At 52.3% G+C, this 25,912-nt stretch overlaps 1 protein-coding gene across 1 annotated transcript in view; it reads right to left on the minus strand.

Annotated features, from left to right (window-relative positions):
- NOL4L (nucleolar protein 4-like) overlaps positions 1 to 25,912 on the minus strand; it is a 198,080-nt gene that overhangs the window by 111,985 nt on the left and 60,183 nt on the right. The window contains exon 2 of the mRNA XM_015426171.1: positions 11,867 to 12,022. Within this exon, the coding sequence (XP_015281657.1) occupies positions 11,867 to 12,022 (156 nt within the window). The remainder of the gene's footprint in view (positions 1 to 11,866; positions 12,023 to 25,912) is intronic.

Below are 25,912 nucleotides of genomic sequence, written 5' to 3' on the forward strand. Positions count from 1 at the left end.
AAAGTGGGCTTGAAGCTCAACATCAAAAAAACTAAGATCATGGCATCCGGCCCCATCACTCCTTGGCAAATAGAAGGGGAAGCTGTGGAAGTAGTGACAGACTTCACGTTCCTGGGATCCCAGATCACCGCAGACTGTGACTGCAGCCATGAAATTAAAAGACGCCTGCTCCTTGGGAGGAAAGCGATGGCGAACCTAAACAGCATGATAAAAAGTAGAGACATCACCCTGCCAACAAAAGTCCGCATGGTCAAAGCAATGGTATTCCCAGTAGTCATGTATGGCTGCGAGAGTTGGACTATAAGGAAGGCCGAGCGCCGAAGAATAGATTCTTTTGAACTATGGTGCTGGAGAAGACTCTTGAGAGTCCCTTGGACTGCAAGAAGAACAAATCAGTCAATCCTCAAAGAAATCAACCCTGACTGTTCCCTGGAAGGCCAGATAATGAAACTGAAGCTCAAATACTTTGGCCACCAAATGAGAAGGGAGCACTCACTGGAGAAGACCCTGATGCTGGGAAAGATTGAAGGTCAAAGAAGACGGGGACGGCAAAGGATGAGATGGTTAGACAGTGTCATAGATGCAACGAACATGAAATTGAGCCAACTTCAGAGGACAGCGGAAGACAGGAAGGCCTGGCAAAGAGTCGGACTCGACTGTGCGACTGAACAACAAATAGTAGTACCATGTCCTTCCATATATTTACTGCCGTCTTAAATTTGCTTTTTGAGAGTTTTCATGTTCTAAGACATTCACCATTGTTTATGTATTTATTTATTTTTCACATTTATATCCCGCCCTCCCCAGTGGGCTCGTTCTCATTCATCTTCATTTCTTTGTGAGCCGCCCAGAGAACAAGTTCCTGCGGAGAGGTTGCAGGATATAAATGTCTAACCCTATGAAGAAATATTAAAGTGCTTGGGGCTCTTTAGCTTGGAGAAACATCGACTGAGGGGTGACATGATCGAGGTGTATAAGATTATGCCTGGGATACAGCAGGTCGAGAAAGAAGTGCTTTTCTCCCTTTCTCACAACACAAGAACTCCTTGTGGGCACTCCATGAAATTGCTGAGCAGTCGAGTTAGAACGGATAAAAGGAAGTACCTTCTTCACCCAAAGAGTGATTAACACATGGAATTCACTGCCACAGAGGAGGTGGTGGCGGCTACAAGCATGGACGGCTTCAAGAGGGAACTAGATAAATATATGGAGCAGAGGTCCATCAGTGGCTATTAGCCACAAGATATAGCTGCCGTGGCTCAAGTGGTTAAGACGCTGAACTGCAGGCTGTGGAAGGTCGGTAGTTCAGCAGTTCGGGACCCGAGTGTGCCGCATGACAGAGGGAGCTCCCGTCTCTCGTTCCAGCTCCTACCAACCTAGCAGTTCGAAAGCAAGAAATTGCAAGTAGATAAATAGGTACCGCTTTGGTGGGAAGGTAACAGTGTTCCGTGCGCCTTGGTGTTTAGTCATGCCGGCCACATGACCACGGAAACGTCTTCGGACAGCGCTGGCTCTTCGGCTTGGAAACAGAGATGAGCACCGCAACCCTAGAGTCGGATTCGACTGGCTTTCAAGCAAGGGAACCTTTACCTATAGATGGGAACTCTCAGTCTGGGGCAAGGGATGCTCTGCCGTGTGCATGCACACAAAAGCCCACACCTTGAATAAAACTTTGTGGGTCTTAAAGGTGCCCCACTGGACTCTGACTTTGTTCTATAAATCCATTAGAAGACTGAGTTGGCAGACATAAGCTAGGCAACTTTTAAAGGAGTCTGCTAGTCTATTTATTTATTTGTATTTCGCTTATTTATTTATTTACTTTTATTTATCGTCCACCTTTCTCACTTGGACGCAAGGGAGATTATGCCGTGTGAGTCAATACAATTGACAGATGGGAAATTCAGTAAGCAACGCAACAGGTTTAGAAGAAGAAGAGGAGATTGGGTTTATACCTTTACCTATACACACGATTAATTCTAGTCACTTATACCCCATGGCCCTTCACTACCCAAAGGTGTCTCAGAGCGGCTGACAAACTCCTTTCCCTTCCCCTCCTCACAACAGACACCCTGCGAGGTAGGCGGGGCTGAGAGAGCTCTGACACAAACGGCTCTTTTTCACGAACAGCTCTTATCAGAATTACAGCTTGGCCAAGGTCATCCAGCCAGGTGCAAGCGGAGGAGTGGGGAATCAAACCCGGCTCTCCCAGATTAGAGCCCACACACTTAACCACAACACCAAACTGGCTGTAGCCACTGATGGACCTCTGCTCCATATAAGAACATAAAGAGAAGCCATGTTGGATCAGGCCAATGGCCCCTCCAGTCCAACACTCCATGTCACACAGTGGCCAAAACCCAGGTGCCATCAGGAGGTCCACCAGCAGGGCCAGAACTCCAGAAACCCTCCCACTGTGGCCCCCCAAGCACCAGGAAGACAGAGCATCCCTGCCCCAGACAGAGAGTTCCATCTCTACCTTGTGGCGAAGGGGCACTGATGGATCTCTGCTCCATATAAGAAGCCCTGTCGGATCAGGCCAGTGGCCCCTCCAGTCCAACACTCGGTGTCACACAGTGGCCAAAACCCCGGTGCCCTCAGGAGGTCCACCAGCCGGGCCAGAGTAGTTTCTTAAAGAACAGATTTCTGCAAGCAATACAGAAACCCTCCGAATATCCCAACGAGACGCGTGTCTCCACTAAGTGGCAGCAGAATCCAGTTTTTGGGCGGTGAGGCGAGCGCACATGGGAGAAGCACACAAGAGGGGAGAACGGGTTCCACGCCCTGGAAGATGCCAAGATGGTTCCCTGGGAACTGCCTCCCCCCCCCCAAGGACTCGAGGCCTGGCAAAGCTCTACACATCCATTTGGGCTGGCCTAGCTGCCTTCGCTCAACGGATGCCCCTTAGGAGCTGCCGGGGGAGCGGGGCTGCGATTCCCAGGACAGGAAGAGAATCAGATCAGAGAAGGATCCCCCCCCCCCCCCCCCGCGGCAGATCCCGGGCCAGCCTCGTCTCGCCGCTCCCCATTTTGCAGCTCGGAGCAGCTGCACTTCACGTGCCACGAACTGGGGAAGAATCCCTCCTGGTCCCAAACGTAGAAGAGGGAGGCGGATGCTCTCTGTTGCTAGGGATGCCATCCTCCAGGTGGGACCTGGGGACCAATGTTCCCTCTAAGCTGTAGTCTTTTGAGCAAAAATTCTACTTTGTGAGCCGCTGGCATTAGAGTTGTGAGCGACCAATTTGGCTGCTGCTGCATAAATTAGCTTGCTCTGGAGCCCTCCTTCCTGAGCGAAGACAAAAATGTGTGAGCCAGGGGCTAAAAAATCTGTGAGCTAGCTCACACTGACTCAGCTTAGAGGGAACGCTGCTAGGGACCCCCCGGAATTACAGCTCATCTCCAGGCGACAGAGAGCAGCTGCCCTGGAGAAAATGGCTGCTTTGGAGGGTGGGCTCTCTCTGGCGTTGTACCTCACTGAGGTCCCTTGTCCTCCTCGGCCTCCACCCCCAAATCTCTAGGAGTTCCCCAACCCGGAGCTGGCAACCCGACCTCCCTGTCCCCTGCCAGTGGCCTGGGAAGACCTGGGAGAACCCTTTCTTGCTTTCCCCTCAGACGCGTGGTCTGCTCAGCTCACCAGCACGGTAGTGGGTGGGTTTCTCCAGCACCGGCTTCCGTGCTCAGCAGAAAAGGGCATTTAAGGAGGAGGAGATTGGATTTCTACCCTGCCCTTCACTACCCGAAGGTGTCTCAGAGCGGCTTACAAACTCCTTTCCCTTCCCCTCCCCACAACAGACACCCCCTGTGAGGTCAGTGGGGCTGAGAGAGCTCTTGACAGAAACGGGTCTTTTTCAAGGACAGCTCTTATCAGAACTATGGCCAACACTAAATCAGAACTATGGCAAAGAAGAAGAAGAAGAAGAAGAAGAGAAGATATTGGATTTATACCCCGCCCTTCACTACCTGAAGGTGTCTCAGAGCGGCTTCCAATCTCCTTTCCCTTCCCCTCCCCACAACAGACACCCCCTGTGAGGTCAGTGGGGCTGAGAGAGCTCTTGACAGAAACGGCTCTTTTTCAAGGACAGCTCTAATCAGAGCTACGGCTTGCCCAAGGTCCCTCAGGTCATCCAGCAGGTGCGAGTAGAGGACTGGGGAATCAAACCCGGTTCTCCCAGATTAGAGTCTCTATCCCATTCACAATTTTGTAAACCTCTATCAGGTCATCCTCAGTCGTAATTTCACCAAGCTAAAGAGCCCTCATCTCTTTAACCTTTCTTCATAGGGAAGGTGTTTCATCCCCTTCAGTGGCCCTTTTCTGCACCTTTTCCAACACTAAAATTGCTTTTTTGAGGTGCGGTGACCAGAATTGTACACAATATTCCAAATGAGGCCACACCATAGATGTATACGGGGGCATAATGATACTGGCTGATTTGTTTTCAATTCCCTTCCTAATAATCCCCAGCAAAGCATTTGCCTTTTTTATGGCAGTCGCACACCGAGTCGACATCTTCAGTGAGTTTATCCACCACATCTCCAAGGTCTCTCTCCTGTACAGTTAGCACCAGTTTAGACCCCATCGATGTGTAGTTATAGTCATAGTTTCTCCACAATGGGGACCCAAAGCGCTTTATGTTGTTCTTCTCGCCTCCCTGTTATTGTCGCAACCAATGGTCCCTCTAAGCTGTGGAGTCTTGTGAAAAAAAATTCTACTTTGTGAGCTCCTGGCATTAAACTTGTGAGTGAGCGATCTGGCTGCTGCATAAATTAGTTTGCTCTGGAGCCCTCCTTCCTAAGCTGAGAACATAAGAACGTAAGAGAAGCCAATGCTGGATCAGGCCAATGGCCCATCTAGTCCAACACTCTGCCACAAATACCAGCTGAGACAAAAAAGTGCTGAAAATACCAGCTGAGACAAAAATGTGTGAGCTGGAGGCTAAAAAACTGTGAGCTGGCTCACACTAACTCAGCTTAGAGGGAACACTGGTCACAACAGCCCAGTGAGGTGGGCTAGCCAGTGAGTGTATGGCTGGCCCAAGGTCACCCAGCAAGCTTCTATGGCACAGCAAGGTCTTAGACTCGAGTCTCCCAAACCCTAGTGCTAATCCACTCTACGCCGCGCTGGCTCCCAGGAAATCAGGAATTTATTTATTTATTTATTTATTTAATTCCATTTCTACCCCGCCCTCCCCGCACGCAGGCTCAGGGCGGCTTACAAGGCACAAGTGCTATAAAACCAAATACATTAAAAACAGCATAAATTACACTTACAAGGTACATGGAGGACTAAAATTACTGATGTGCAAAAATCTAGCACATTTTCACCCTACTATTCCTACAAGAAGCGTAAGGCTTTGTCGCTCTTTTTTCCCCTCCCCACAGCAACCCTGCGAGGTAGGCTCGATGAGAAGTGGACGGCTGGTCCCCCCCTGAGCTTCACGGCCAGGTCTTTCTGGGCCAAAGTCCGGCACAGCAGCCACTAGAACGCACCGCCCTCCCTGTCCGAGCTTCCGGATTAGAGCCAGTTTGGTGTAATGGTTAAGTGCGTGGACTCTAGTCTGGGAGAACTGGGTTTGATTCCCCACTCCTCCACTTGTAGCTGCTGGATGACCTTGGGCCAGCCACAAGTTCTCTCAGAGCTGTTCTCTCAGGAGCAGTTCTCAAGAGAGCTCTCTCAGGCCCACCTACCTCACAGGGTGTGTCTGTGGTGGGGAGAGGAAGGGAAAGGAGACTGTAAGCCGCTCTGAGACACCTTTAGGCAGTGAAGGGTGGGGTATGAATCCAATCTCTTCTTCTTCTTCTTCTTGGAGCGCGTCGCCTCCAGGGAGCCTTTTCGCTCCAGCCCTTCTCTTGTGAGAAACCAGGGCAGCCGTCTCCTCACCTGAAGCTGCTTCGTGAGGAGCTGGCCCGCTGGTCCACCTGACCCAGTTCTGCCTGCGCCGAAATCGGCGGAGCTGCTTATCAAGGGGTCTGGCGAGAGACTTTCCCAATCCTGTTCCCGCCCCACCCCCGATCCTTCCAGCAGGAGATGGCAGAGCACAGGGGTCATTTCCTGCAGGAGCGCACAGGAGCGGAGCGCCGGCAGAAAAGGGCCCAGGGGGCGGGCACATGCAACAATCCCCGCCCCTTGCTCCCAGCAGCCCTTAGTCAGAGCGAGAAGCAGCCAGGTAAGTTGCACAGCCGCCCCGCCCCCCGGCCCCCTGGCCCAAAACAGTCCAGTGGCACCTTTAAGGCCAGGGTTTATTCAGATCTGCACGTCCCCGTCCCCCCGCAATAGCTAGCCATCGAAAACAGTCCAGTGTAGCCTGAGTGGTGGGTGTTGCTTTCTGACACACTTCCGGTGATGTCAGGGGGTATGGCATATGCAAATAAGTTATGCTAATGAGTTATGCTAATGAGCTCCTGCGCCTCTTTTTCTACTAAATGACCCAACTACTACTACTACTACTACTACTACTACTACTACTACTACTAATAATAATAATAATAATAAATTAGTATTTCTATTTATTTATTTATTCCATTTGTATCCCGCCCTCCCCGTGAACAGGCTCTGGGCGGCTCACAGTAATTGGTACAAAGTACCATAAAACCCACATTTATTGATGTTCGCTGGCACCTGTGTCTGTATAGGTTGTGGTTTTAACTTACATCCTTTGTTTTAACATATCTCGCGGTTGTAAGATATATCTATATATATTCTGTAAGCCGCCCTGAGCCCGCCTTGGCAGGGAGGGCGGGATACAAATTATTATTTTATTTATTTATTTATTTATATTTGGATTTATATCCCACCCTACCCCGAAGGCTCAGGGCGGCTAACAAGGGCACCATGTGCCGGGTTAAAACAGTAAACACATAGTTTAAAAACAATAAATTCCAATAAAATACAATAACAAATTTACAAACAGATTTAGACAAGATGGGTAGATCTTAACTTCCAAAGTACTTCCTAAGATCTTATCATCTAAGCCGTGCCCAGGCTGTTAATACGCCAGAGCATAGAGGCAAAGGTGGAATAGTGGCGGCGGTGGCTCCTACTCGAAGGCCTGGCGGAAGAGCTCCGTCTTGCAGGCCCTGCGGAACTGAGAGAGGTCCCATAGGGCCTGGATCTCTTCCAGGAGCTCCTTCCACCAGGTAGGAGCCGCCACCGAAAATGCCCTGGTCCTGGTCGCCGCAAATTTAACTTCTCTCAGGCCTGGAATTTCCAGGAGATGACGCCCCCCTCCCGACCGTAGTGCCCTTGGGGGAACATATGGAGAAAGGCGGTCCCTCAGGTAGGCTGGACCCTGGCCATAAAGGGCTTTAAAGGTCAAAACCAGCACTTTGAAGCAAATCCAGTATGCTATCGGCAGCCAGTGCAGCGCTTTCAGCACAGGCCGAATGTGGTCCTTCATCGAGAGACCCATCAACAGCCTGGCCGCAGCATTCTGCAGTAGCTGCAGCTTCCGGACTTGCGACAAAGGCAGCCCCATGTAGAGAGCGTTACAGTAGTACAGTAGTACAGAAATTAGACAAATAAATACGAATGAATAAATAAATAAATAGTACCTGCAGATATACTAGAATTGTAACCAATGCTCCCTCTAAGCTGTGGAGTCTTGTGAGCAAAAAAATCTGCTTTGGGAGCTTACTGGCATCAAAGTGGTGAGCGAGCGATTTGGCTCCTGCATAAACTAGTCTGCTCTAGAGCCGTCCTTCCCGAGCTCAGACAAGAATGTGTGAGCCGGAGACTAAAAAACTGTGAGGTAGCTCACACTGACTCAGCTTAGAGGGAACACTGATGGTTAAATGGTCTCCCAACGACAGGGAACCCTTCCCTTGGAGGAAATGGCTGCTTTGGAGGGGTGGGCTCTACGGCAGGATACTCACTCGAGTCCCTCCCCTCTCCAAACCCCGCCCACCCCAGGCTCCTCACCAGGAGTTGCCAACCTCCAGGCGAGGGCTGGAAATCTGGACTGAAAGCTGATCTCCAGACGACAGGAAAAGATGGCCGACGGCTGGTGAGCGTTTTTTTTTTTTGTGGCTCCTTTCTGCCAGGCCTTTGACGGAGGCGCTGGGCGTCCCGTGAAAAAGCTGGCCTCCCCTGCTGAATTTCCTAGAGATATGGGGGTGTACAGCCTGGGGAGGGGGCTTCGGCAGGGTCGACTGCCACAGAATCCACCTTCCAAAGCCGCCGTTTTCTCCGGGGGGGGGGGGGACTGATCTAGGTTTGCCCATCCTCAGTTGGAGGCAGGGGATCCCCTGGTTTGGAGCTCCTCCCCCCGCTTCAGGGATATCAGAAATCAGGGGGGAGGAAATGGCCGCTGGGCACTCCGTTATACTCTATGGAGACCGGTCCCCATAGGGTACAATGGAGAATCGATCTGTGGTCATCTAGGGCTCTGGGGGGCTGTTTTTTCAGGTAGAGGCACCACATTTTCAGCACAGCTGGTGGTGCCTCTCCTGGGGGGAAAAAACCCCTCCAAGTTTCAAAAGGATTGGACCAGGGGGTCCAATTCTACAGGGCCCAAAAGAAGATGACATCGTCCTCCGTTACTTCCAACGGAGGGAAAGCATTTAAAAGGAATGCTTTTAAGACGAATGCTTAAATGTAACGGCCAGAAGAAGAAGAAGAAGAAGAGACTGGATTTATACCCCGCCCTTCACTACCTGACGCTGTCTCAGAGCGGCTTCCAATCTCCTTTCCCTCCCACTCCCCACAACAGACACCCTGTGAGGTCGGTGGGGCTGAGAGAGCTCTGACAGAAACTGCTCCTTTTCAAGAACAGGTCTTGACAGAACTATGGCTTCCCCAAGGTCATCCAGTAGGTGCAAGTGGAGGAAGAGGAAGAAGAAGGAGGAGGGGGAGGAGGAGGAGATTGGATTCATACCCCGCCCTTCACTACCCAAAGGAGTCTCAGAGCGGCTGACAAACCCCTTTCCCTTCCCCTCCCCACAACAGACACCCTGTGAGGTAAAAGAAGAAGAGATTGGATTTATACCCAGCCCTTCACTACCCAAAGGAGTCTCAGAGCGGCCTACAAACTCCTTTTCCTTCCGCTCCCCACCACAGGCACCCTGTGAGGTAAAAGGAGAAGAGACTGGATTTATACCCCGCCCTTCACTACCCAAAGGAATCTCAGAGCGGCTTACAAACTCCTCTCCCTTCCCCTCCCCACAACAGACACCCTGTGAGGTAGGTGAGGCTGAGAGAGCTCTTGACAGAAACTGCTCTTTTTCAAGAACAGCTCTTATCAGAACTACGGCTTGCCCAAGGTCATCCAGCCAGGTGCAAGCGGAGGAGTGGGGAATCAAACCTGGTTCTCCCAGATTAGAGTCCACGCACTTAACCACACCACCAAACTGGCTCTTCCCTTCCAGCTTGTCGGCCTCACCCGGCGGTCACTTTTGCAATGTCACATCCTGGCTCCTGCCTCCACCCCCAAAGTCCCCCAGATATTTTCTGAGTCGGACCTGGCAACCCTAGACTGATCTCTGCAGCCCGGAGGAGATGAGTTGTAATCCCGGGAGACCTAGGGGCCTCCACTGGAGGCCGGCCACCCTCGGAGAAGCAGAGCCACGATGCAGGCTTTGGGAAAGCAGACAGATCCAGCCTGCTCCCCCCAACCACCCCAGCCCCTCTGGGGAACAGATTAGCCCTCCCGGGAACCACACTGAAGGAACTGGGCGGGAGGAACCTACAAGCAGAAAGTTTCCAGAAGGGGGGAGGTTGGCCAATGGCCATGCCCCCCCTCCCACACCCACTGGCAGGCAGCAGCAGCGGAACGCACAAGGGCTCCGCTCACCCGGCCTGGAGGCCTGGGCAGAGCAGCCATCCTTGCACAGCCCCCGACCTGCATCCGCCGCTGCAGAGAAGGACCAGAGAGCTCTCTCCGCTCCCTGGGAAGGAGGCCAGCGGCAAACAGAGCCCAGCTGGGGAAGGGACAGGCCGGCAGGCCAGCGCTGCAGCCCCCGGGCTCCGAGGCAGAGATGCCGCCCTCCCCCCACCCCCTGCCAGGCAGAGTCCGCAGCTGCACACAATCGGCACCCCCCCCTCCCCGCCCGGAACTCCAGCAGCAGCAGCAGCAAAGGCCAGGTTGCTGACAGAGGGGGCTCCTGCGGTTTTGCAAGCAGATACAGGAAGCCGGTGCAAAAGCGGAACGCTGACCGAAGACGGCCGAGGAAGGAGTCCTCCTCTCCACCTTCCCCTCCCCTCCCGCCCGACTTTACCCAGCTCCTTGGAAGCCCGGGAAGAAACCAGAATGGCAGCAGAGCCAGGGGAGCCATTCCAAGCCCTGAGATTTATTTTTTTTTAAACCCAGGCTGCGCTTGCAGCAGGGAATGGGGACGGCGCAGCAGCTGAAGCACAACTCTCCTCCTCCTCCTCCTGGGGAGCCCTTGGGGGCCGATCTGTCTCTGGCCCTTCGAATGTCACTGAAATCAGGACAGCCGAAGAGAGGCAGGGGAGGGGGGGGGGGGGGGGCTTGGAAAGCACTTGTCATTGTCAGGGATACTGTCTGCTTCAATAGCAGGTCATCTCTTCAGGTGGCACTGGGGTTGCCATCCTCCAGGTGGGGACTGGAGACCCCCAGAATGACAACTGATCTCCAGGCTACACAGGTAGCTTATTTCTTATTTATTTATCTGAAGCATTTATTCCACTTCCAGAGATGCCGGGCCACTGGAGATGCCAGGGATTGAACCTGAGATCTGCATGCCAAGCAACTCCTGGGCGCTCCACGAAACTGCCGAGCAGTCGGGTTAGAACGGATAAAAGGAAGTCCTTCTCCACCCAAAGAGTGATTAACACGTGGAATCCACTGCCACAGGAGGTAGTGGCGGCTACAAGCATGGACGGCTTCAAGAGGGAATTGGATAAGCATATGGAGTAGAGGTCCATCAGTGGCTATTAGCCACAAGGTATAGAGAGGGGCTCTGGGGCAAGTGATGCTCTGTCTTCTTGGTGCTTGGGAGGAGTCAACAGTGGGAGGGCTTCTAATGTCCTGGCCCCACTGGTGGACCTCCTGATGGCACCTGGTATTTCTGGCCACCGTGTGACACAGAGTGTTGGACTGGAGGGGCCACTGGCCTGATCCAACATCGGTTTCTCTTATGTTCTTATAAGAAGGAACTGGATAAACATATGGAGCAGAGGTCCATCAGTGGCTCTTAGCCACAAGGTATAGATAGGAACTCTTGGTCTGGGGGTGAGGGATGTTCTGTATTCTTGGTGCTTTTGGGGGGTGCAACAGTCGGATGGCTTCTAGTGTCCTGGCCCCACTGATGGACCTCCCGATGGCCCCTGGTGTTTTTGGCCACTGTGTGTGACACAGAGTGTTAGACTGGATGGGCCATTGGCCTGATCCAACATGGGCTTCTCTTACGCTCTTATGAGGTTCTTACTGGCCGTGCCTTCTTTCCAGTTCAAATTTTATCAGTGGCATATGAACCCTGTAGGTGACCTTTGGCAAGTGTCTGCCCTTGGGGCCTCAGTTTTGCCACCCTCCGCCTGCGAAACGGGGATAATCGTAACACTGGCCCCACTGTAGTGGTATAACCAACCGCTACAAGTGATCACTTGAATGCCCAGACATGCAGTATTAATCACAAGCACTGGTCTACCGTAACAGTCTGTTCCATAGGCGACGCGCGCACTGTAGAAAGCCGTTCTTCCTTATGAAGGAAGCGTTTCCTCTCGTGTTAGCGTGGGCCCGTGTCTCTGCTCCGAAGTCCCGGCGCCTCCCCCTCCCCAGAGCCCATTTGCCACAGCCCCCTACCCTTCCACTTGTGCCCCCCTCCCCCTTTCCGGCCTGCTTTTGCACCCTTCCTCCACGCAGGAGACAGGACCCCCGTTCCTCCCGCCTCCGGCTGAGATTAACACGCGGCCTCACCGCCCGGTAGGTCTTCTTCTGCCCAGCGTGCTTGGGCGCTTTCCCAGGCTCCGCAGAGCTCTCCACGTGCATCGAGTAGATGATGTCGAAGAAATCTTCCACCACGGCCACGCGCTTGAGAGCGACGCCTTCAGGCTCCGACAGACCATCTGCCCCCTGCGAGAACATAGGAAAGTCCGGTTAGTCTCTGTGATCGTGGCGGGCAAGGAGGGGGGAAGAGCAGGGTCAGGGGATAACATGAGACAAGAGGACAGTGGGGCGGGAGGGAGGGGAAAGGGGGGAGCAGCATCCCAGCCCCATTGCAGTTTGGGGAGAGGAGCCCCTCGGCAGAGTTCCTATCAGGGCTACGGTTGCTGCTGCTGTTGCTACCGAGAACACATGAAGCTGCTTTTATACTATCAGATCTTTGGTACATCCAGGGGTCATTTCCTGCGGGAGCGCACAGGAGCGGAGCTCCGGCAGGAAGGAGCCCAGGGGGCGGGCACATGCAACAAGCCCCGCCCCCTGCTCCCAGCAGCCCTCAGTCAGAGCAAGAAGCAGCCAAGTAAATTGCAGAGCCCCACCCCTGGCCCGCCTTCAGGTACAAGCTCTCCCTCCTCTGTGAGGGCAGATCTGCGCGTTCCCCCCCCCCATAGCTAGCAATCCAAAAGAGTCCAGTGGCACCTTTAAGACCAAGTTTTATTCAGGTACAAGCTCTCCCTCCTCTGTGAGGACAGATCTGCGCCCCCCCAATAGCTAGCAATCCAAAACCGTCCAGTGGCACCTTTAAGACCAAGTTTTATTCAGGTACAAGCTCTCCCTCCTCTGCGAGGGCAGATCTGCACCCCCCCCCCAATAGCTAGCAATCCAAAACTGTCCAGTGGTGCCTGAGTGGTGGGTGTTGCCTTCTGACACACTTCTGGTGATGTCAGGGGGTGTGTCGTATGCAAATGAGTTATGCTAATAAATTATGCTAATGAGCTCCTGCGCCTCTTTTTCTACTAAGTGACCCCTGGGTACATCAAGGTCAATATTGTCAACTCAGGCTGGCAGCCGCTCTCCAGGGTCTCCGGCGGGGGTCCTTCTCATCAGTTACTATTTGGTTCTTTCAACTGGAGATGATGGGGATTGAACCTGGGACCTTCTGCATGCCAGGCAGATGCTCTGCCACTGAGTCACGGACCCATTCCTCAACAGAGGTCGTCCCATTTGGAACACACGGAACACATGAATCTGCCTTCTGCTGAATCAGACCCTCCATACGTCAAGGTCAGTGTTGTCTACTCAGACCAGCAGCTGCCCTCCAGGGCTTCAGACAGCGGTCTTTCACACCACCTGCTGCCCCGTCCTTTTAGCTGGAGATGCTGCAAGGACTGAACCTGGAACCTTCTACATTCCAAGCAGAAAATACTCCGTCTAAGCTGTGGAGTCTTGTGAGCAAAAATTCTGCTTTGTGAGCTACTGGCCATTAAAGCTCTGAGTGAGCAGTTTGGCTATGGCATAAATCAGTTTTGCTCTGGAGCCCTCCTTTCTGAGCAGAGACAAAAATGTGTGCGCCGGAGGCTAAGAAACGGTGAACTAGCCTAGCACTAATTCAGCCTAGAGGGAACACTGCCTGTGAGGTGGTTGGGGCTGAGAGAGCTCTACGGAGGGACTGCCCTTGAGAGAACAGCTCTGAGAGAACTTGTGACTGACCCAAGGTCACACCAGCAGCTGCATGTGGAGGAGTGAGGAATCAAACCCGGTTCTCCCAGATTAGAGTCCGCGCTCCTAACCACCACACCAGACTGGCTCTTTAAGGTACTACTGCGGGCCAACACGACTACCCTCGGAAACTAAATTGGCCAGAAAGCCGGAACTCGACTGGGTTTACTTGGTGCTAAGCAACCCGCCGGAATACCGCAGGCGCATTTTCCTCCCTTTTATCTGACAGAAGCTGACTTCTTAAAAAAACACCGAAAGCTGCAAATCCAAGGAAAAGGCCTGGATGCATCACCAAGGATACAACCCTGACCCCGTCGACCTGCCTTTCCGACAGGGAGGGTTGGGCTGTGCAGCTGCTTGGGCTAACCTTGGCCAGAAGAAGCCGCTTGTGATCTGCGAACCAGCTTGAACTACAACAGCAGCCCCGCATGAGTGTGCGGTGGGCAGTGTTCCCTCTAAGCTGAGATAGGGTGAGCCAGCTCACAGTTTTTTAGCTTCTAGCTCTCACATTTTTGCCTCGGCTCAGGAAGGAGGGCTCCGGAGAAAACTGATTTACGCAGCAGCCAAATCGCTCGCTGACAACTTTAATGCCAGGAGCTCACAAAGTAGAATCTTTGCTCACAAGACTCCACAGCTTAGAGGGAGCATTGGCCATGGGGAGGCGCATCTCCCCCTTTGCAGACCCCCCCTTCCACAACCTAGACAAACGAGGAGGGGATGAGCCTCTGCTTGGCATGCAGAAGGTCCCGGGTTCAAGACCAGGCAGTGGGGGATGGCTGTCCGATGGCCATCTAGCCTCTGCTTGAAACCTCCAAAGGAGGAGAGCCCACCGCCTCCCGAGGAAGCCTGTTCCACCCAGGAACTGCTCCTCTAAGTTTCAGGAACCGGACTCTTTTGCCTGGAGATCAATTGTAAAAGCAGGAGTTCTCCAGCCACCCCCTGGAGACTGTCACCTTTATCTCCAGGGGAGCTGATCGCTGCAGTCCGGAGATCAGCTCAGAATCTGGGTGTGCTCCAAACAGTCCTGGGTTAACCATTCAGCAAAATAAGCATGTGTTTCCTGCATGGAAGGAGGGGGGGGGGTACCAGAGAGCAATGCTCCCTCTAAGCTCTGGAGTCTTGTGAGCAAAAATCCTACCTTGTGAGCTACCGGCATTAAAGTGGTGACCGAGAAATCTGGCTACTGCATAAATTAGTTCGCACTGGAGCCCTCCCTTCCCGAGCGAAGACAACAACGTGTGAGCCGGAGGCTAAGAAACGGTGAGCGAGCTTAGAGGGAACACTGCCAGAGAGGGGTGGGGTAATCGGTGTTCCCTCTAAGCTGAGTTAGCATGAGCTCGCTCACAGTTCTTTGAGCCTCCGGCTCCCACATTTTCGTCTTCGCTCAGGGAGGAGGGCTCCAGAGCAAACTAACTTAGGCAGCAGCCAAATGGCTCGCTCACAGCTTTAACGCCAGGAGCTCACAAAGTAGAATTTTTTGCTCACAAGACTCCACAGCCTAGAGGGAGCATTGGTGGGGTTGCCTTGCTTATTTTGCTTACCGCACCTTAATGTTAGATAAATCAAGGCAATTTTTAAAGTTGATCTTGCATACAGGCCCTGGGGCCGGAAGAGAACTGATTTTTTTATTTTTTTAAATCTCCTATTTCAACCTTCAGCACTTGCTGAATTTTCCTGCCTGGCCGGTTAAGCGAGGGACGGGCCGAGGGGCGGCAGCGTGGGGGGGGGGGGGGGTGCATAGAGCACCCCTTGGCCTTAATCCGGCGCTGGCCCCAGGCGGCACCTGGAGGTTGGCAACGGCAGCGCGGTCCCCGGGTTCCCACTGCAGGGCAGAGTCCGGGCAGCCTTGCGCGCGCGCGAGCAGGCAGGACGCCCGGCCCGATTAGCAGCCCAAAATGAGGGTCGCCATGGGAACCGGTGGGGAGGGGGGGTCGGTCGGGCCAGCCCCCCTCCCCGGCGGAGGGGGCGCCAGCTGGCAGCTCCGATTACGACGCCCCCGCCGCCGCCGCGCCAGCCACCTGCCCTCGCCGCACAGCCCCCGGGCCGGGCCCTCCAGGTGCGGCCGGGCAGGTCGGGCCCGCCCCCGTTCTCACGTGACGCGCGGCCACGGACACGGGGCTGCAGTTAACGGCGGCGGCTGCTGCGGCCAATCCCGTGCATGGTGGGGGGCCAGTCTTGCAGCTCGCAAATCCTGGGGGGCCTTTCAGACGCCCCTGTTTTCTTAGCCTCGGAGTGAGGGGCGTCTTACAGACCTGCTGGCTGCCCCCCAAACCCCCCATTATCAGTTGCCAACCTCCAGGTGGTACCTGGAGATTACCAACTGATCTCCGGACTACCGAGATCAGTGACCTGGGAGGGTATGGCTGCCTTGGAAGAAAAAGAGGAGATTGGGTTTATACCCTGCCCTTCACTCAGAGTCTCAGAGCGGCTTACAACCTCCTTTGGTGCAGTGGTGAAGTGCGCGGACTCTAACCTGGGAGAACCGGGTTTGATTCCCCACTCCGCCACTTGCAGCTGCTGGATGACCTTGGGCAAGCCGTAGTTCTGATAAGAGCTGTCCTTGCAAAAGAGCAGTTTGACACAAACTGGAAAGTGTTCTCTCAGCCCCACCCACCTCACAGGGTTTCTGTTGTGGGGAGGGGAAGGGAAAGGAGCCGCTCTGAGACTCCTTTGGGTAGTGAAGGGCCATGGGGTATAGATCCAATCTCCTCCTCCTCCTCCTCCTCCCCCCTCTTCAGAGCCAGTTTGGTGTAGTGGTGAAGTGCGCGGCCTTTAATCTGGGAGAACCGGGTTTGATTCCCCCACTCCTCCATTTGCCCCTGGCTGGATGACCTTGGGCAAGCCGTAGTTCTGATAAGAGCTGTCCTTGAAAAAGAGCAGCTTCTGTCAGAGCTCTGTCAGGCCCACCTACCTCACAGGGTGTCTGTTGTGGGGAGGGGAAGGAGTTTGTAAGCCACTCTGAGACACCTTCACGTAGTGAAGGGTGGAGCACAAATCTAATCTCTTCTCTTCTTCTCCTCCTCCCCACAACAGACACCCTGGGAGGTAGGTGGGGCTGAGAGAGCTCTTTCCAGAACTGCCCTTGAGAAAACAGCTCTGAGAGAACTATGGCTTGCCCAAGGTCATCCGGCAGCTGCAAGTGGAGGAGTGGGGAATCAAACCCAGTTCTCCCATATTAGAGTCCGCGCACTTCACCACTACACCAAACTGGAAGGTGAACTCTCTGGCATTAGACCCTGCTCGGTCCCCTCCCCTCCCCAAACCCTGTCCTCTCCAGGGTCCACACACACCCCCAATCACCAAGACCTTTCCAACCTGGAGTTGGCAACCCCAGCCTTCAACCTTCTGCGACCCTTTTCTCTATAATGCAAGGTTTTCACGGCCAGGTCTCCCCCCCAAAAAAAAATGTGGTGCCAAGACCACCTCTGAGGATGCGCAGAGGGCCTTTTCTGCTTCTCGGGGATTACAACTGCTACCTACTTTTTCCCTATCCGAGCATGCCTGTGTCCTTGCATGCCAGGCAAAAATTCATAGGGTAAAGGTTTCCCCCACCCCACCACGCCAATTTCTCCCAAGCATCTTCCAGGACTTGGCCTTCTACTCCATATTTGCCGCCAACTGTCAAGTTATGGAGTATTTGACAGAGTGCACAAGACAAGAACTCGTGGGCACTCCATGAAATTGCTTAGCAGTCGAGTTAGAACGGATAAAAGTCCTTCTTCACCCAAAGAATGAGTTACACACAGAATTCACTGCCATAGGAGGTGGCGGCGGCTATAAGAATGGACGGCTGCAAGGGTGAACTGGATAAATATCTGGAGCAGAAGTCCATCAATGGCTCTTAGCCACAAGGTATAGATAGGAACTCTTGGTCTGGGGCAAGGGATGCTCTGTCTTCTTAGAGCTTTGGGGGGGGGGCAACAGTAGGAGGGCTCCTAGTGTCCTGGCCCCACTGCTGGACCTCCTGATGGCCCCTGGTATTTTTGGCCACTGTGTGACACAGAGTGTTGGAGTGGATGGACCTTTGGCCTGATCCAACATTGGCTTCGCTTATGTTCTTATAAGAGGGAATTAGATAAGCATACGGAGCAGAGGTCCATCAGTGGCTCTTAGCCACAAGGTATAGATAGGAACTCTCGGTCTGGGGCAAGGGATGCTCTGTATTCTTGGTGCTTGGGGGGGAAGGCAACAGTGGGAGGGCTTCTAGTGTCCTGGTCCCACTACTGGACCTCCTGATGGCACCTGGTATCTTTGGCCACTGTGGGCCACAGAGTGTTGGACTGGATGGGCCATTGGCCTGATCCAGCACTGGCTTCTCTTATGTTGTTATGTTCACCTCTGGTATCCGAAGATTCATGAAAGCTCCTCCCCTGCCCCAAATTTTGTTAGCCTTTTAGGGGCTCCTGGACTTTTGCTCTTTTCTACTACAACAGACAAACACGGCTACCCATATTGATCAAAGCAGCTCTGTTCATCTACCATAACCCGGATGGCCCAGGCTACCCAATCTCATCAGATCTTGGCCGTTAAATGTAGGTTCATTTTATCACATGTGGTGGCGTAAATTGTGTAAAAATTCAAAGGTTTTGGGAGAAAGTACAGATCTACCTCACAGGGTGTCTGTTGTGGGGAGGGGAAGGGAAAGGAGTTTGTAAGCCGCTCTTAGACACCTTTGGGTAGTGAAGGGCGGGGTATAAATCCAATCTCTTCTTCTTCTTCTATAGGGACTCTGGGGCAAGTGATGCTCTGTCATCTTGGTGCTTGGGGGGGTCAACAGTGGGAGGGCTTCTAGTGTCCTGGCCCCACTGGTGGACCTCCTGATGGCACTGGTATTTCTGGCCACTGTGTGATACAGAGTGTTGGACTGGATGGGCCTTTGGCCTGATCCAACATTGTTGTTCTTATGTTCTTATAAGAGGGAATTAGATAAGCATATGGAGCAGAGGTCCATCAGTGGCTATTAGCCACAAGGTATAGATAGGGACTCTGGGGCAAGTGATGCTCTGTCATCTTGGTGCTTGGGGGGGGGGAGTCAACAGTGGGAGGGCTTCTAATGTCCTGGCCTCACTGGTGGACCTCCTGATGGCACTGGTATTTCTGGCCACTGTGTGATACAGAGTGTTGGACTGGATGGGCCTTTGGCCTGATCCAACATTGGCATCTCTTATGTTCTTATAATAATTTGGGAAATGTTGAATATTTATTTGAATTTAAATCCAGAAATATATTTGTTTAATATGATGCCGGAAAATCTTAGTCATTGTGATGCCTACTTAGTGGTGCTTATAACAACATCTGTCAGAATACTTTTGGCCAAATATTGGAAATCTGGAAAAACTCCCAGTAGGGAAGAAATAAGTTTGAAATTGTTTAATTTAGCAGAGATGGATAAATTAAGCTTGTTAATTCAAGGAGAAGGAGAAGAAACTTTTTTGAAAACATGGTCAAGATGGTATAAATGGATAGATAAAAATGTTAAAAATCAGACTCAAATGTAATTTATTGAATGATCCGACAATTTACTTATGTATTTGTATATGGAAATTTTATAAATAAACAGAAAAGAAAAAAAAAGATCTTGGCCGTTAAGCAGAGTCGGCCTCGGCTGGTATTGGACGGGAGAGACCCTCCCCCATCTCTTGCTTTGAAAACCCTTACGAGGTCACCAAATATCAGCTGCAACCGGCTGGCACTTTCTACCGCCGGCAAGCGGGAGTGACTTTTGCCACTGGCTGAGATGAGACGGGTTACCAAGACTGGCCCGCAGGGAGTCAGCTGCTCTGATTTCCTCGGTGTAACTCCAGTTGGCCCAATTCCTCCAAGACTTGCTGCAGGCCCCAGCAGCAGCCCGGGGGGGGGGGGGGGAACCAGCTACTTGGGGTACAGTACCTGCCTCCCAAAGCTGCAACTCCCCCCCAAAAGAAACAGTTCTATTGGCCCCACATCTGACAATAGTACTACATCTGACAACAGCACTACAGATAAGATTAGAATTTCAACAGCCAATCCACATGCAAAAGAGCCTCCTCAGGAAACAACCCATATACAAAAGAACCTCCTCAGGAAAGCTCCTCAGTTAGCATGTTTTCACAGCCTGGGCTATCTTACAAGATAAATGACTCAGCCCTACCCCCACCTTCCTGAGTAGATAGAAATTACCTGCCTACCGTTTTTCTTCTCGCCTTGACACAAAGAGTACTCCCTCTTCCTGTGTTATACCTCTGAGGATGCCAGTCACAGCTGCTGGCGAAACGTCAGGTCCTACAGTGCCAAGACCACGGCCACAGAGCCCGGGACATCTACAACAGCTAAAGTTCTACTGGACTTTGCCTTGGGATGGTGTCGTGTTTCCCCCTAAAGATCACTTGCTAAAACGTGGTGGTTGGTGACGTCAGCGTGATATGAGGAAGGGTCAGGGGGAGATATGTGAGTTGATAAACTCCTGACAGGTTTTCGTTTGGGATGATTACAGTGGGGTGGGGGGGAGTGCCATCCACTCACAGCCGACCTGTGGCAACCCATCGCAAGGTTTTCAAAGCAAGAGACGTCCTGCCTCTGCGTAGCACCCCTGGGATTTCTTGGTGGTCTCCCCTCCAAGGACCAACCGGGGCCGACCCTGCTTAGCTTCCAAGATGGGAAGAGATTGGTCTAGCCTCGGCCATCCAGGTCAGGTCTTGGGATGATTATACTTTGAGAGCCACTTTGTTGTAGTGGCTCAAGCGGCAGACTCTACTCTGGGAGAACCGGGTTTGATTCCCGACTCCTCCACATGAAGCCAGCTGGGTGACCTTGGGTCAGTCACAAGTTCTCTCAGAGCTGTTCTCTCCAGAGCAGTCCTCGGGAGAGCTCTCTCAGCCCCGCCTACCTCACAGGGTGTCTGTTGTGGGGAGAGGAATGGAAGGCCGGTCGTAAACCACTCTGAGACTCCGAGTGAAGGGCAAGGGGTATAACTCCAATCTCTTCTGCTGCTGCCGCTGCTCACCTTCCAAGTCCTGATGAGATCAGGCCAGCCTGGGCCATCTAGGCCAGGGCAAAAGATTTACAAAGGTGGTTTGCCACTGCCTGCCTCTGCATAGCAACCCTGATCGTCCATGGTGGTCTTCCATGCAAGTACTAACCAGGGCCGACTTGCAAAATCTGATGAGATCGGACTACCCCGGGCTGTCCAGGTCAGGTCTTGGGGATCCTCATACTGTGATTTTATATCTGTAAGACACCCGGTAAACTCTGAAACCCAGTTTGGTGTACTGGTTAAGGGCGCGGACTCTAATCTGGGAGGACCGGGTTTGATCCCCCACTCCTCCACTTGCACCTGCTGGATGAACTTGGGCAAGCCGTAGTTCTGATAAGAGCTGTCTTTGAAAAAGAGCAGTTTCTGCCAGAGCTCTCTCAGCCCCGCCTACCTCACAGGGTGTCTGTTGTGGGGAGGGGAAGGGGAAGGAGTTTGTAGGCCGCTCTGAGACTCCCTTGGGTAGTGAAGGGCGGGGTATAAATCCAATCTCTTCTAGAAAAGTGGCATATGAAAGTTTAAAATGAATAAGGAAGTATTCCAGTGCACCCGTGTTAACCTCTGGGGTCCAGCTTTGAATTAAGCCGCGCATGCTTACAGCAAGTTAATTCGGCAAATGCATATGCCCCCTCTCCAAGGAGATGTGCCAGTCTGTGGAGGGTTATGGCCAAGAAGCCAGAAGGCTAAAGCCCCTCTCCTGCTCACAAAACAATTAAATAAAGCCATAAAGACCACTACGTTAAGAATAAAGAGAAGAATACAATAAGAATATAAACAATAAAATAAAAATAAAATAAATAATCCATACTAAAGCAAGCCACACAAAACCAAGCTGGGGCATGCAAACAACATCGAAGAATACTTGGCTTCCCAAGATGAGAAGCATAAAACAGTCCTCAAGCTAGGAGCAAAGCATGTAAAGAGCTGAAAAGGTCGAATCCCTTGGTTAAAAGCCTGCTCTTCGGACCACCAATGAGAACTGTGGCTGTTCATGGGCCACCGAAACAGACACCAGTCACCTAAAGCGTAACTGTTCTCTTCCACTCGTTGCAAACAAGTTAGCGCAAGAGATACTCCATCCCCAGCCGTCTGAACAAAGTCCTGCCTGTTTTCACTGCTTACTGCAGAAAGAGGTGATTTTTGGTGGTTGCAACGGGTATAAAAAAGTTCTGGTCTACTTAACGTAGGAGCTGTTCTACTGAGGTGCAAGCCAGGGTACAGACTCATCTGCCAAGTGAGGCCAGCCTTCATTCATTAGCTGACGTGGTCATTATAAGAACATAAGAGCAGCCCCGCAGGATCAGACCAGTGGTCCATCCAGAAGACATCAGAAGAGCCCTGCTGGATCAGACCAATGGTCCATTCACTTCAGCCTCATGTCTCACCCAGTGACCAACCAGTTCCTCTGGAGAACCAACAACAGCCAAGGCCTCCATAAGAACACCAGAAGAGCCCTGCTGGATCAGACCAGTGAGGGTCCATCTAGTCCAGCATCCTGCCTCACACAAGGGCCAACCAGTTCCTCTGGAGGGCCAGCAACAGGGCAGAGAGGCTGAGGCCTTCATAAGAACATCAGAAGAGCCCTGCTGGATCAGACCAGTGAGGGTCCATCTAGTCCAGCATCCTGCCTCACACAAGGGCCAACCAGTTCCTCTGGAGGGCCAGCAACAGGGCAGAGAGGCTGAGGCCTTCATAAGAACATCAGAAGAGCCCTGCTGGATCAGACCAGTGAGGGTCCATCTAGTCCAGCATCCTGCCTCACACAAGGGCCAACCAGTTCCTCTGGAGGGCCAGCAACAGGGCAGAGAGGCTGAGGCCTTCATAAGAACATCAGAAGAGCCCTGCTGGATCAGACCAGTGAGGGTCCATCTAGTCCAGCATCCTGCCTCACACAAGGGCCAACCAGTTCCTCTGGAGGGCCAGCAACAGGGCAGAGAGGCTGAGGCCTTCATAAGAACATCAGAAGAGCCCTGCTGGATCAGACCAGTGAGGGTCCATCTAGTCCAGCATCCTGCCTCACACAAGGGCCAACCAGTTCCTCTGGAGGGCCAGCAACAGGGCAGAGAGGCTGAGGCCTTCATAAGAACATCAGAAGAGCCCTGCTGTTATCAGACCAGCGAGGGTCCATCCAGTCCAGCATCCTCCCTCACAGAGTGACCCACCAGTTCCTCTGGAGGGCTAACCGCAGGGCACAGAGGCCGAGGCCTTCCCCTGATGTTGCCTCCTGGCACAGAGATTCAGAGGTTTACTGCCTCGGAACATGGAGGTTCCTTCTAGTTACCACGGCTAGTAGCCACTGATAAGACCTCTCCTCCGCGAATCTTTCTAATCCCCTTTTGAGCCTGTTCTGTGGCTAGGCGGGATACCAGAGGTCATTTCGGGGGGAATCGCAGTTCCCCCGGTGATGTACAGGGGGCGGGGCACATGACGAAGCCCCGCCCCCTGCTTCTGGCCCTCATTCAGCCAGGAGGAGGCAGGAGAAGAGGGAGGGTAAGTTGCTTCCTCCCTGCCTCTCCCCATCCCTGCCTGCCTGGGGCCAGGGAGGGCCTTCGTGGGGCTTCCTCGCACTCCCGCTGGCCTTGCAGGTCCACCGCCGGGCCCCTCATGGGGCTTGGCAGTGGAGCTGCAAGGCCGGCGGCGGCGGCCGGGACCGTTGGGGGCGGGGTGTGTGGCCTTATGACACACTTCCGGTGATGTCCGGGGGTGTGGCCTCATGACACACTTCCGGTGATGTCAGGGGGTGTGGCATATGCTAATGAGTTATGCTAATGAGTCCCCCTAGCTGTTTTTCTATAAAACGACCCCTGCGGGATACAAATCAAAATTATTAAATAAATAAATAAATAAATAAATAAAGCTGTTTATTCCTGTGGCCCTCACTACATCCTCTGGCAGCTAATCCCATACGTTTTGATCAATTGTTCTGTCAAGTTGTCTTTCCTTTTGTCCGTCCCGAACCTACTGCCCATCAGCTTCGTTGGATGCCCTCGAGTTCTAGTCTTTCGGGAGAGGGAGAAAAAGTCCTCTTGGTCAACACACTCCACCCCATGCATCATTTTAGAAACCTCTATCCTATCCTCCCCTTGGTTGTCTCTTTTCTAAACTGAAAGGGCCCGGAGTCTTCAGCCTTTCCTCCGAGGGAAGGTGCCGGAACCTCTGAGCAGGGCCTCTGTTCCAGCCCTTCCCAGAATCCTTCGGGGCACCTCCTCCTGCCTCGGAAGCCAAAGATCAGAGCAGAGTTCCTCAGTGGCCGTAGCCCTCCGGGACCCTTCACACACTCTCCCTCCCTAACAGGATTAGTGCCTGCAGAAGTGCCGGCGGCCTTTGTCTGTGTAAACCCCACCTCAGAGGCCGAAAAGGGAGGTCTTGTTTTCCCCTCCGCACAGGGCAGGCAGCTGCCATCGGATGGGCCAGCAGCTCTGCCAGTAACCTCTACCCTGACCCTGGACAGATTACCCACCCTCTCCGGGCGTAGGGACGAGCACAGCCCTCCCCCTCCCCAATCCCCCAGGCTCAGAGCACCTCCTGGCAGCCTCGCACCCGCCACCCCTGACTCCCCGCCGCGCACCTCCTCCTGCAGCAATCCGATTATCATTTATTTATTTCATTTGTACCACGCCTTTCTCCCTGGGGGGACCCAAGGTGGCTTACGTTGCTCTCCTCTCCTCCAGTTTATCCTCACAACAACCCTGTGAGGTAGGTTTAGGCTGAGATAGTGTGACTGGCCCAATGTCACCCAGCGGGTTTCCATGTGGCACAAATGGGGATTTGAACCCAGGTTATGTGCTGGAGAAGACTCTTGAGAGTCCCTTGGACTGCAAGGAGATCAGATCAGTGGATCCCAAAGGAAATCAACCCTGACTGTTCCCTGGAAGGCCATATAATGAAACTGAAGCTCAAATACTTTGGCCACCCAATGAGAAGGGAGCACTCCCTGGAGAAGAAGACCCTGATGCTGGGAAAGACTGAAGGTCAAAGAAGACGGGGACGGCAAAGGATGAGATGGTTAGACAGTGTCATAGATGCAACGAACATGAAGTTGAGCAAACTTCAGAGGACGGCGGAAGACAGGAGGGCCTGGCGTGGCGTGCCCCAAAAAAGAGGGGAGAAAATCTAAACCGACCAAGCACAAACCTCCAAAGGAAGTTTAGAAAAGTTATTGAGGGCCAAAAGTTAAAAACGTAAGTAAGTGTACAAAAGAGTATTTATTACAAAGACATATAAAAACCTATTAGGGGCCCAAATAACGCCTAATAAAATGTTCAAAGTTACAAATACACACAAAAAAAGGACCGTATATGACCTGACGCGTTTCAGCTCACGAGAGCCTTCTTCAGAGGTCGAACAGTGCAAAATGCAACAAGCAACAGAGTCCCTGTAACACTTGCAAGGCAATCAACAATAAATAAAATAGGACCAAAATTGGAATGTTCCAATATGGAATTGAATGGCACACCAAAAGGTTTCTATTTGGGGCCACAAATCTATCTGGCCTTGTGTCAGAAGTAGCTGTACATACTGGAACTAATATGTACCTTCCAGTTTAGGTCCTAAAAGTGCAAGTAAAATTGCCTTGTCGGGGACAATGTGCAAAATACAACAATGTGCAAAATACACATTGTCGGGGACAATGTGCAAAATACAACAAGCACCAGAGTCCCTGTAACACTTGTAAGGCAATTAACAATAAATAAAATAGGACCAAAATTGGAATGTTCCAATATGGATTTGAATGGCACACCATGCGGCCACAAATCTATCTGGCCTTGTGTCAGAAGTAGCTGTACATACTGGAACTAATATGTACCTTCCGGTTTAGGTCCTAAGAGTGCAAGCAAAATTGCCTTGTCGGGGACAACGTGCCATGAATATTTAACAATATGTGGTCCGTGGGGTCGCAAAGAGTCGGACTCGACCGTGCGACTGCACAACAACAGCCCCCCAGATTCTAGTACAGCACTCTAACCCTTACACCACACTGGGTCTCCGGTATCACGTTCAGCACACCTTTCCCCGGGGGAGGCCTGTTCTAATCCACGCCCTTCGAAACCCAGGGTGGTTTCAACACCAAGAATGCACAGCCGGCCCAGCTTTTTTTTTTTTTTGGAACGTCGGTATCCCATCTTAACAAATTTGGAGGAGATTCTTGGAAGTAAAACTTATTTTAATAATTATCGGTATTCTAATTTTCTCAAAACCAGTTGGTTAATATAGAAATCATATAGGAGATAAATGTATTGTGTTTTAAGCTCCAAAGACTGTTAAGTGTTTATTTAGGAAAATTTTAACTAAATTTTATGACTGTAAAAAGTATTTGAACAATGCATACTCCCTTGCTTTATATATATATATAT

Source organism: Gekko japonicus, unplaced genomic scaffold (assembly GCF_001447785.1).
Source record: "Gekko japonicus isolate JY-2015 unplaced genomic scaffold, Gekko_japonicus_V1.1 scaffold291, whole genome shotgun sequence".
In the NCBI taxonomy this organism is placed as follows: domain Eukaryota; kingdom Metazoa; phylum Chordata; class Lepidosauria; order Squamata; family Gekkonidae; genus Gekko; species Gekko japonicus.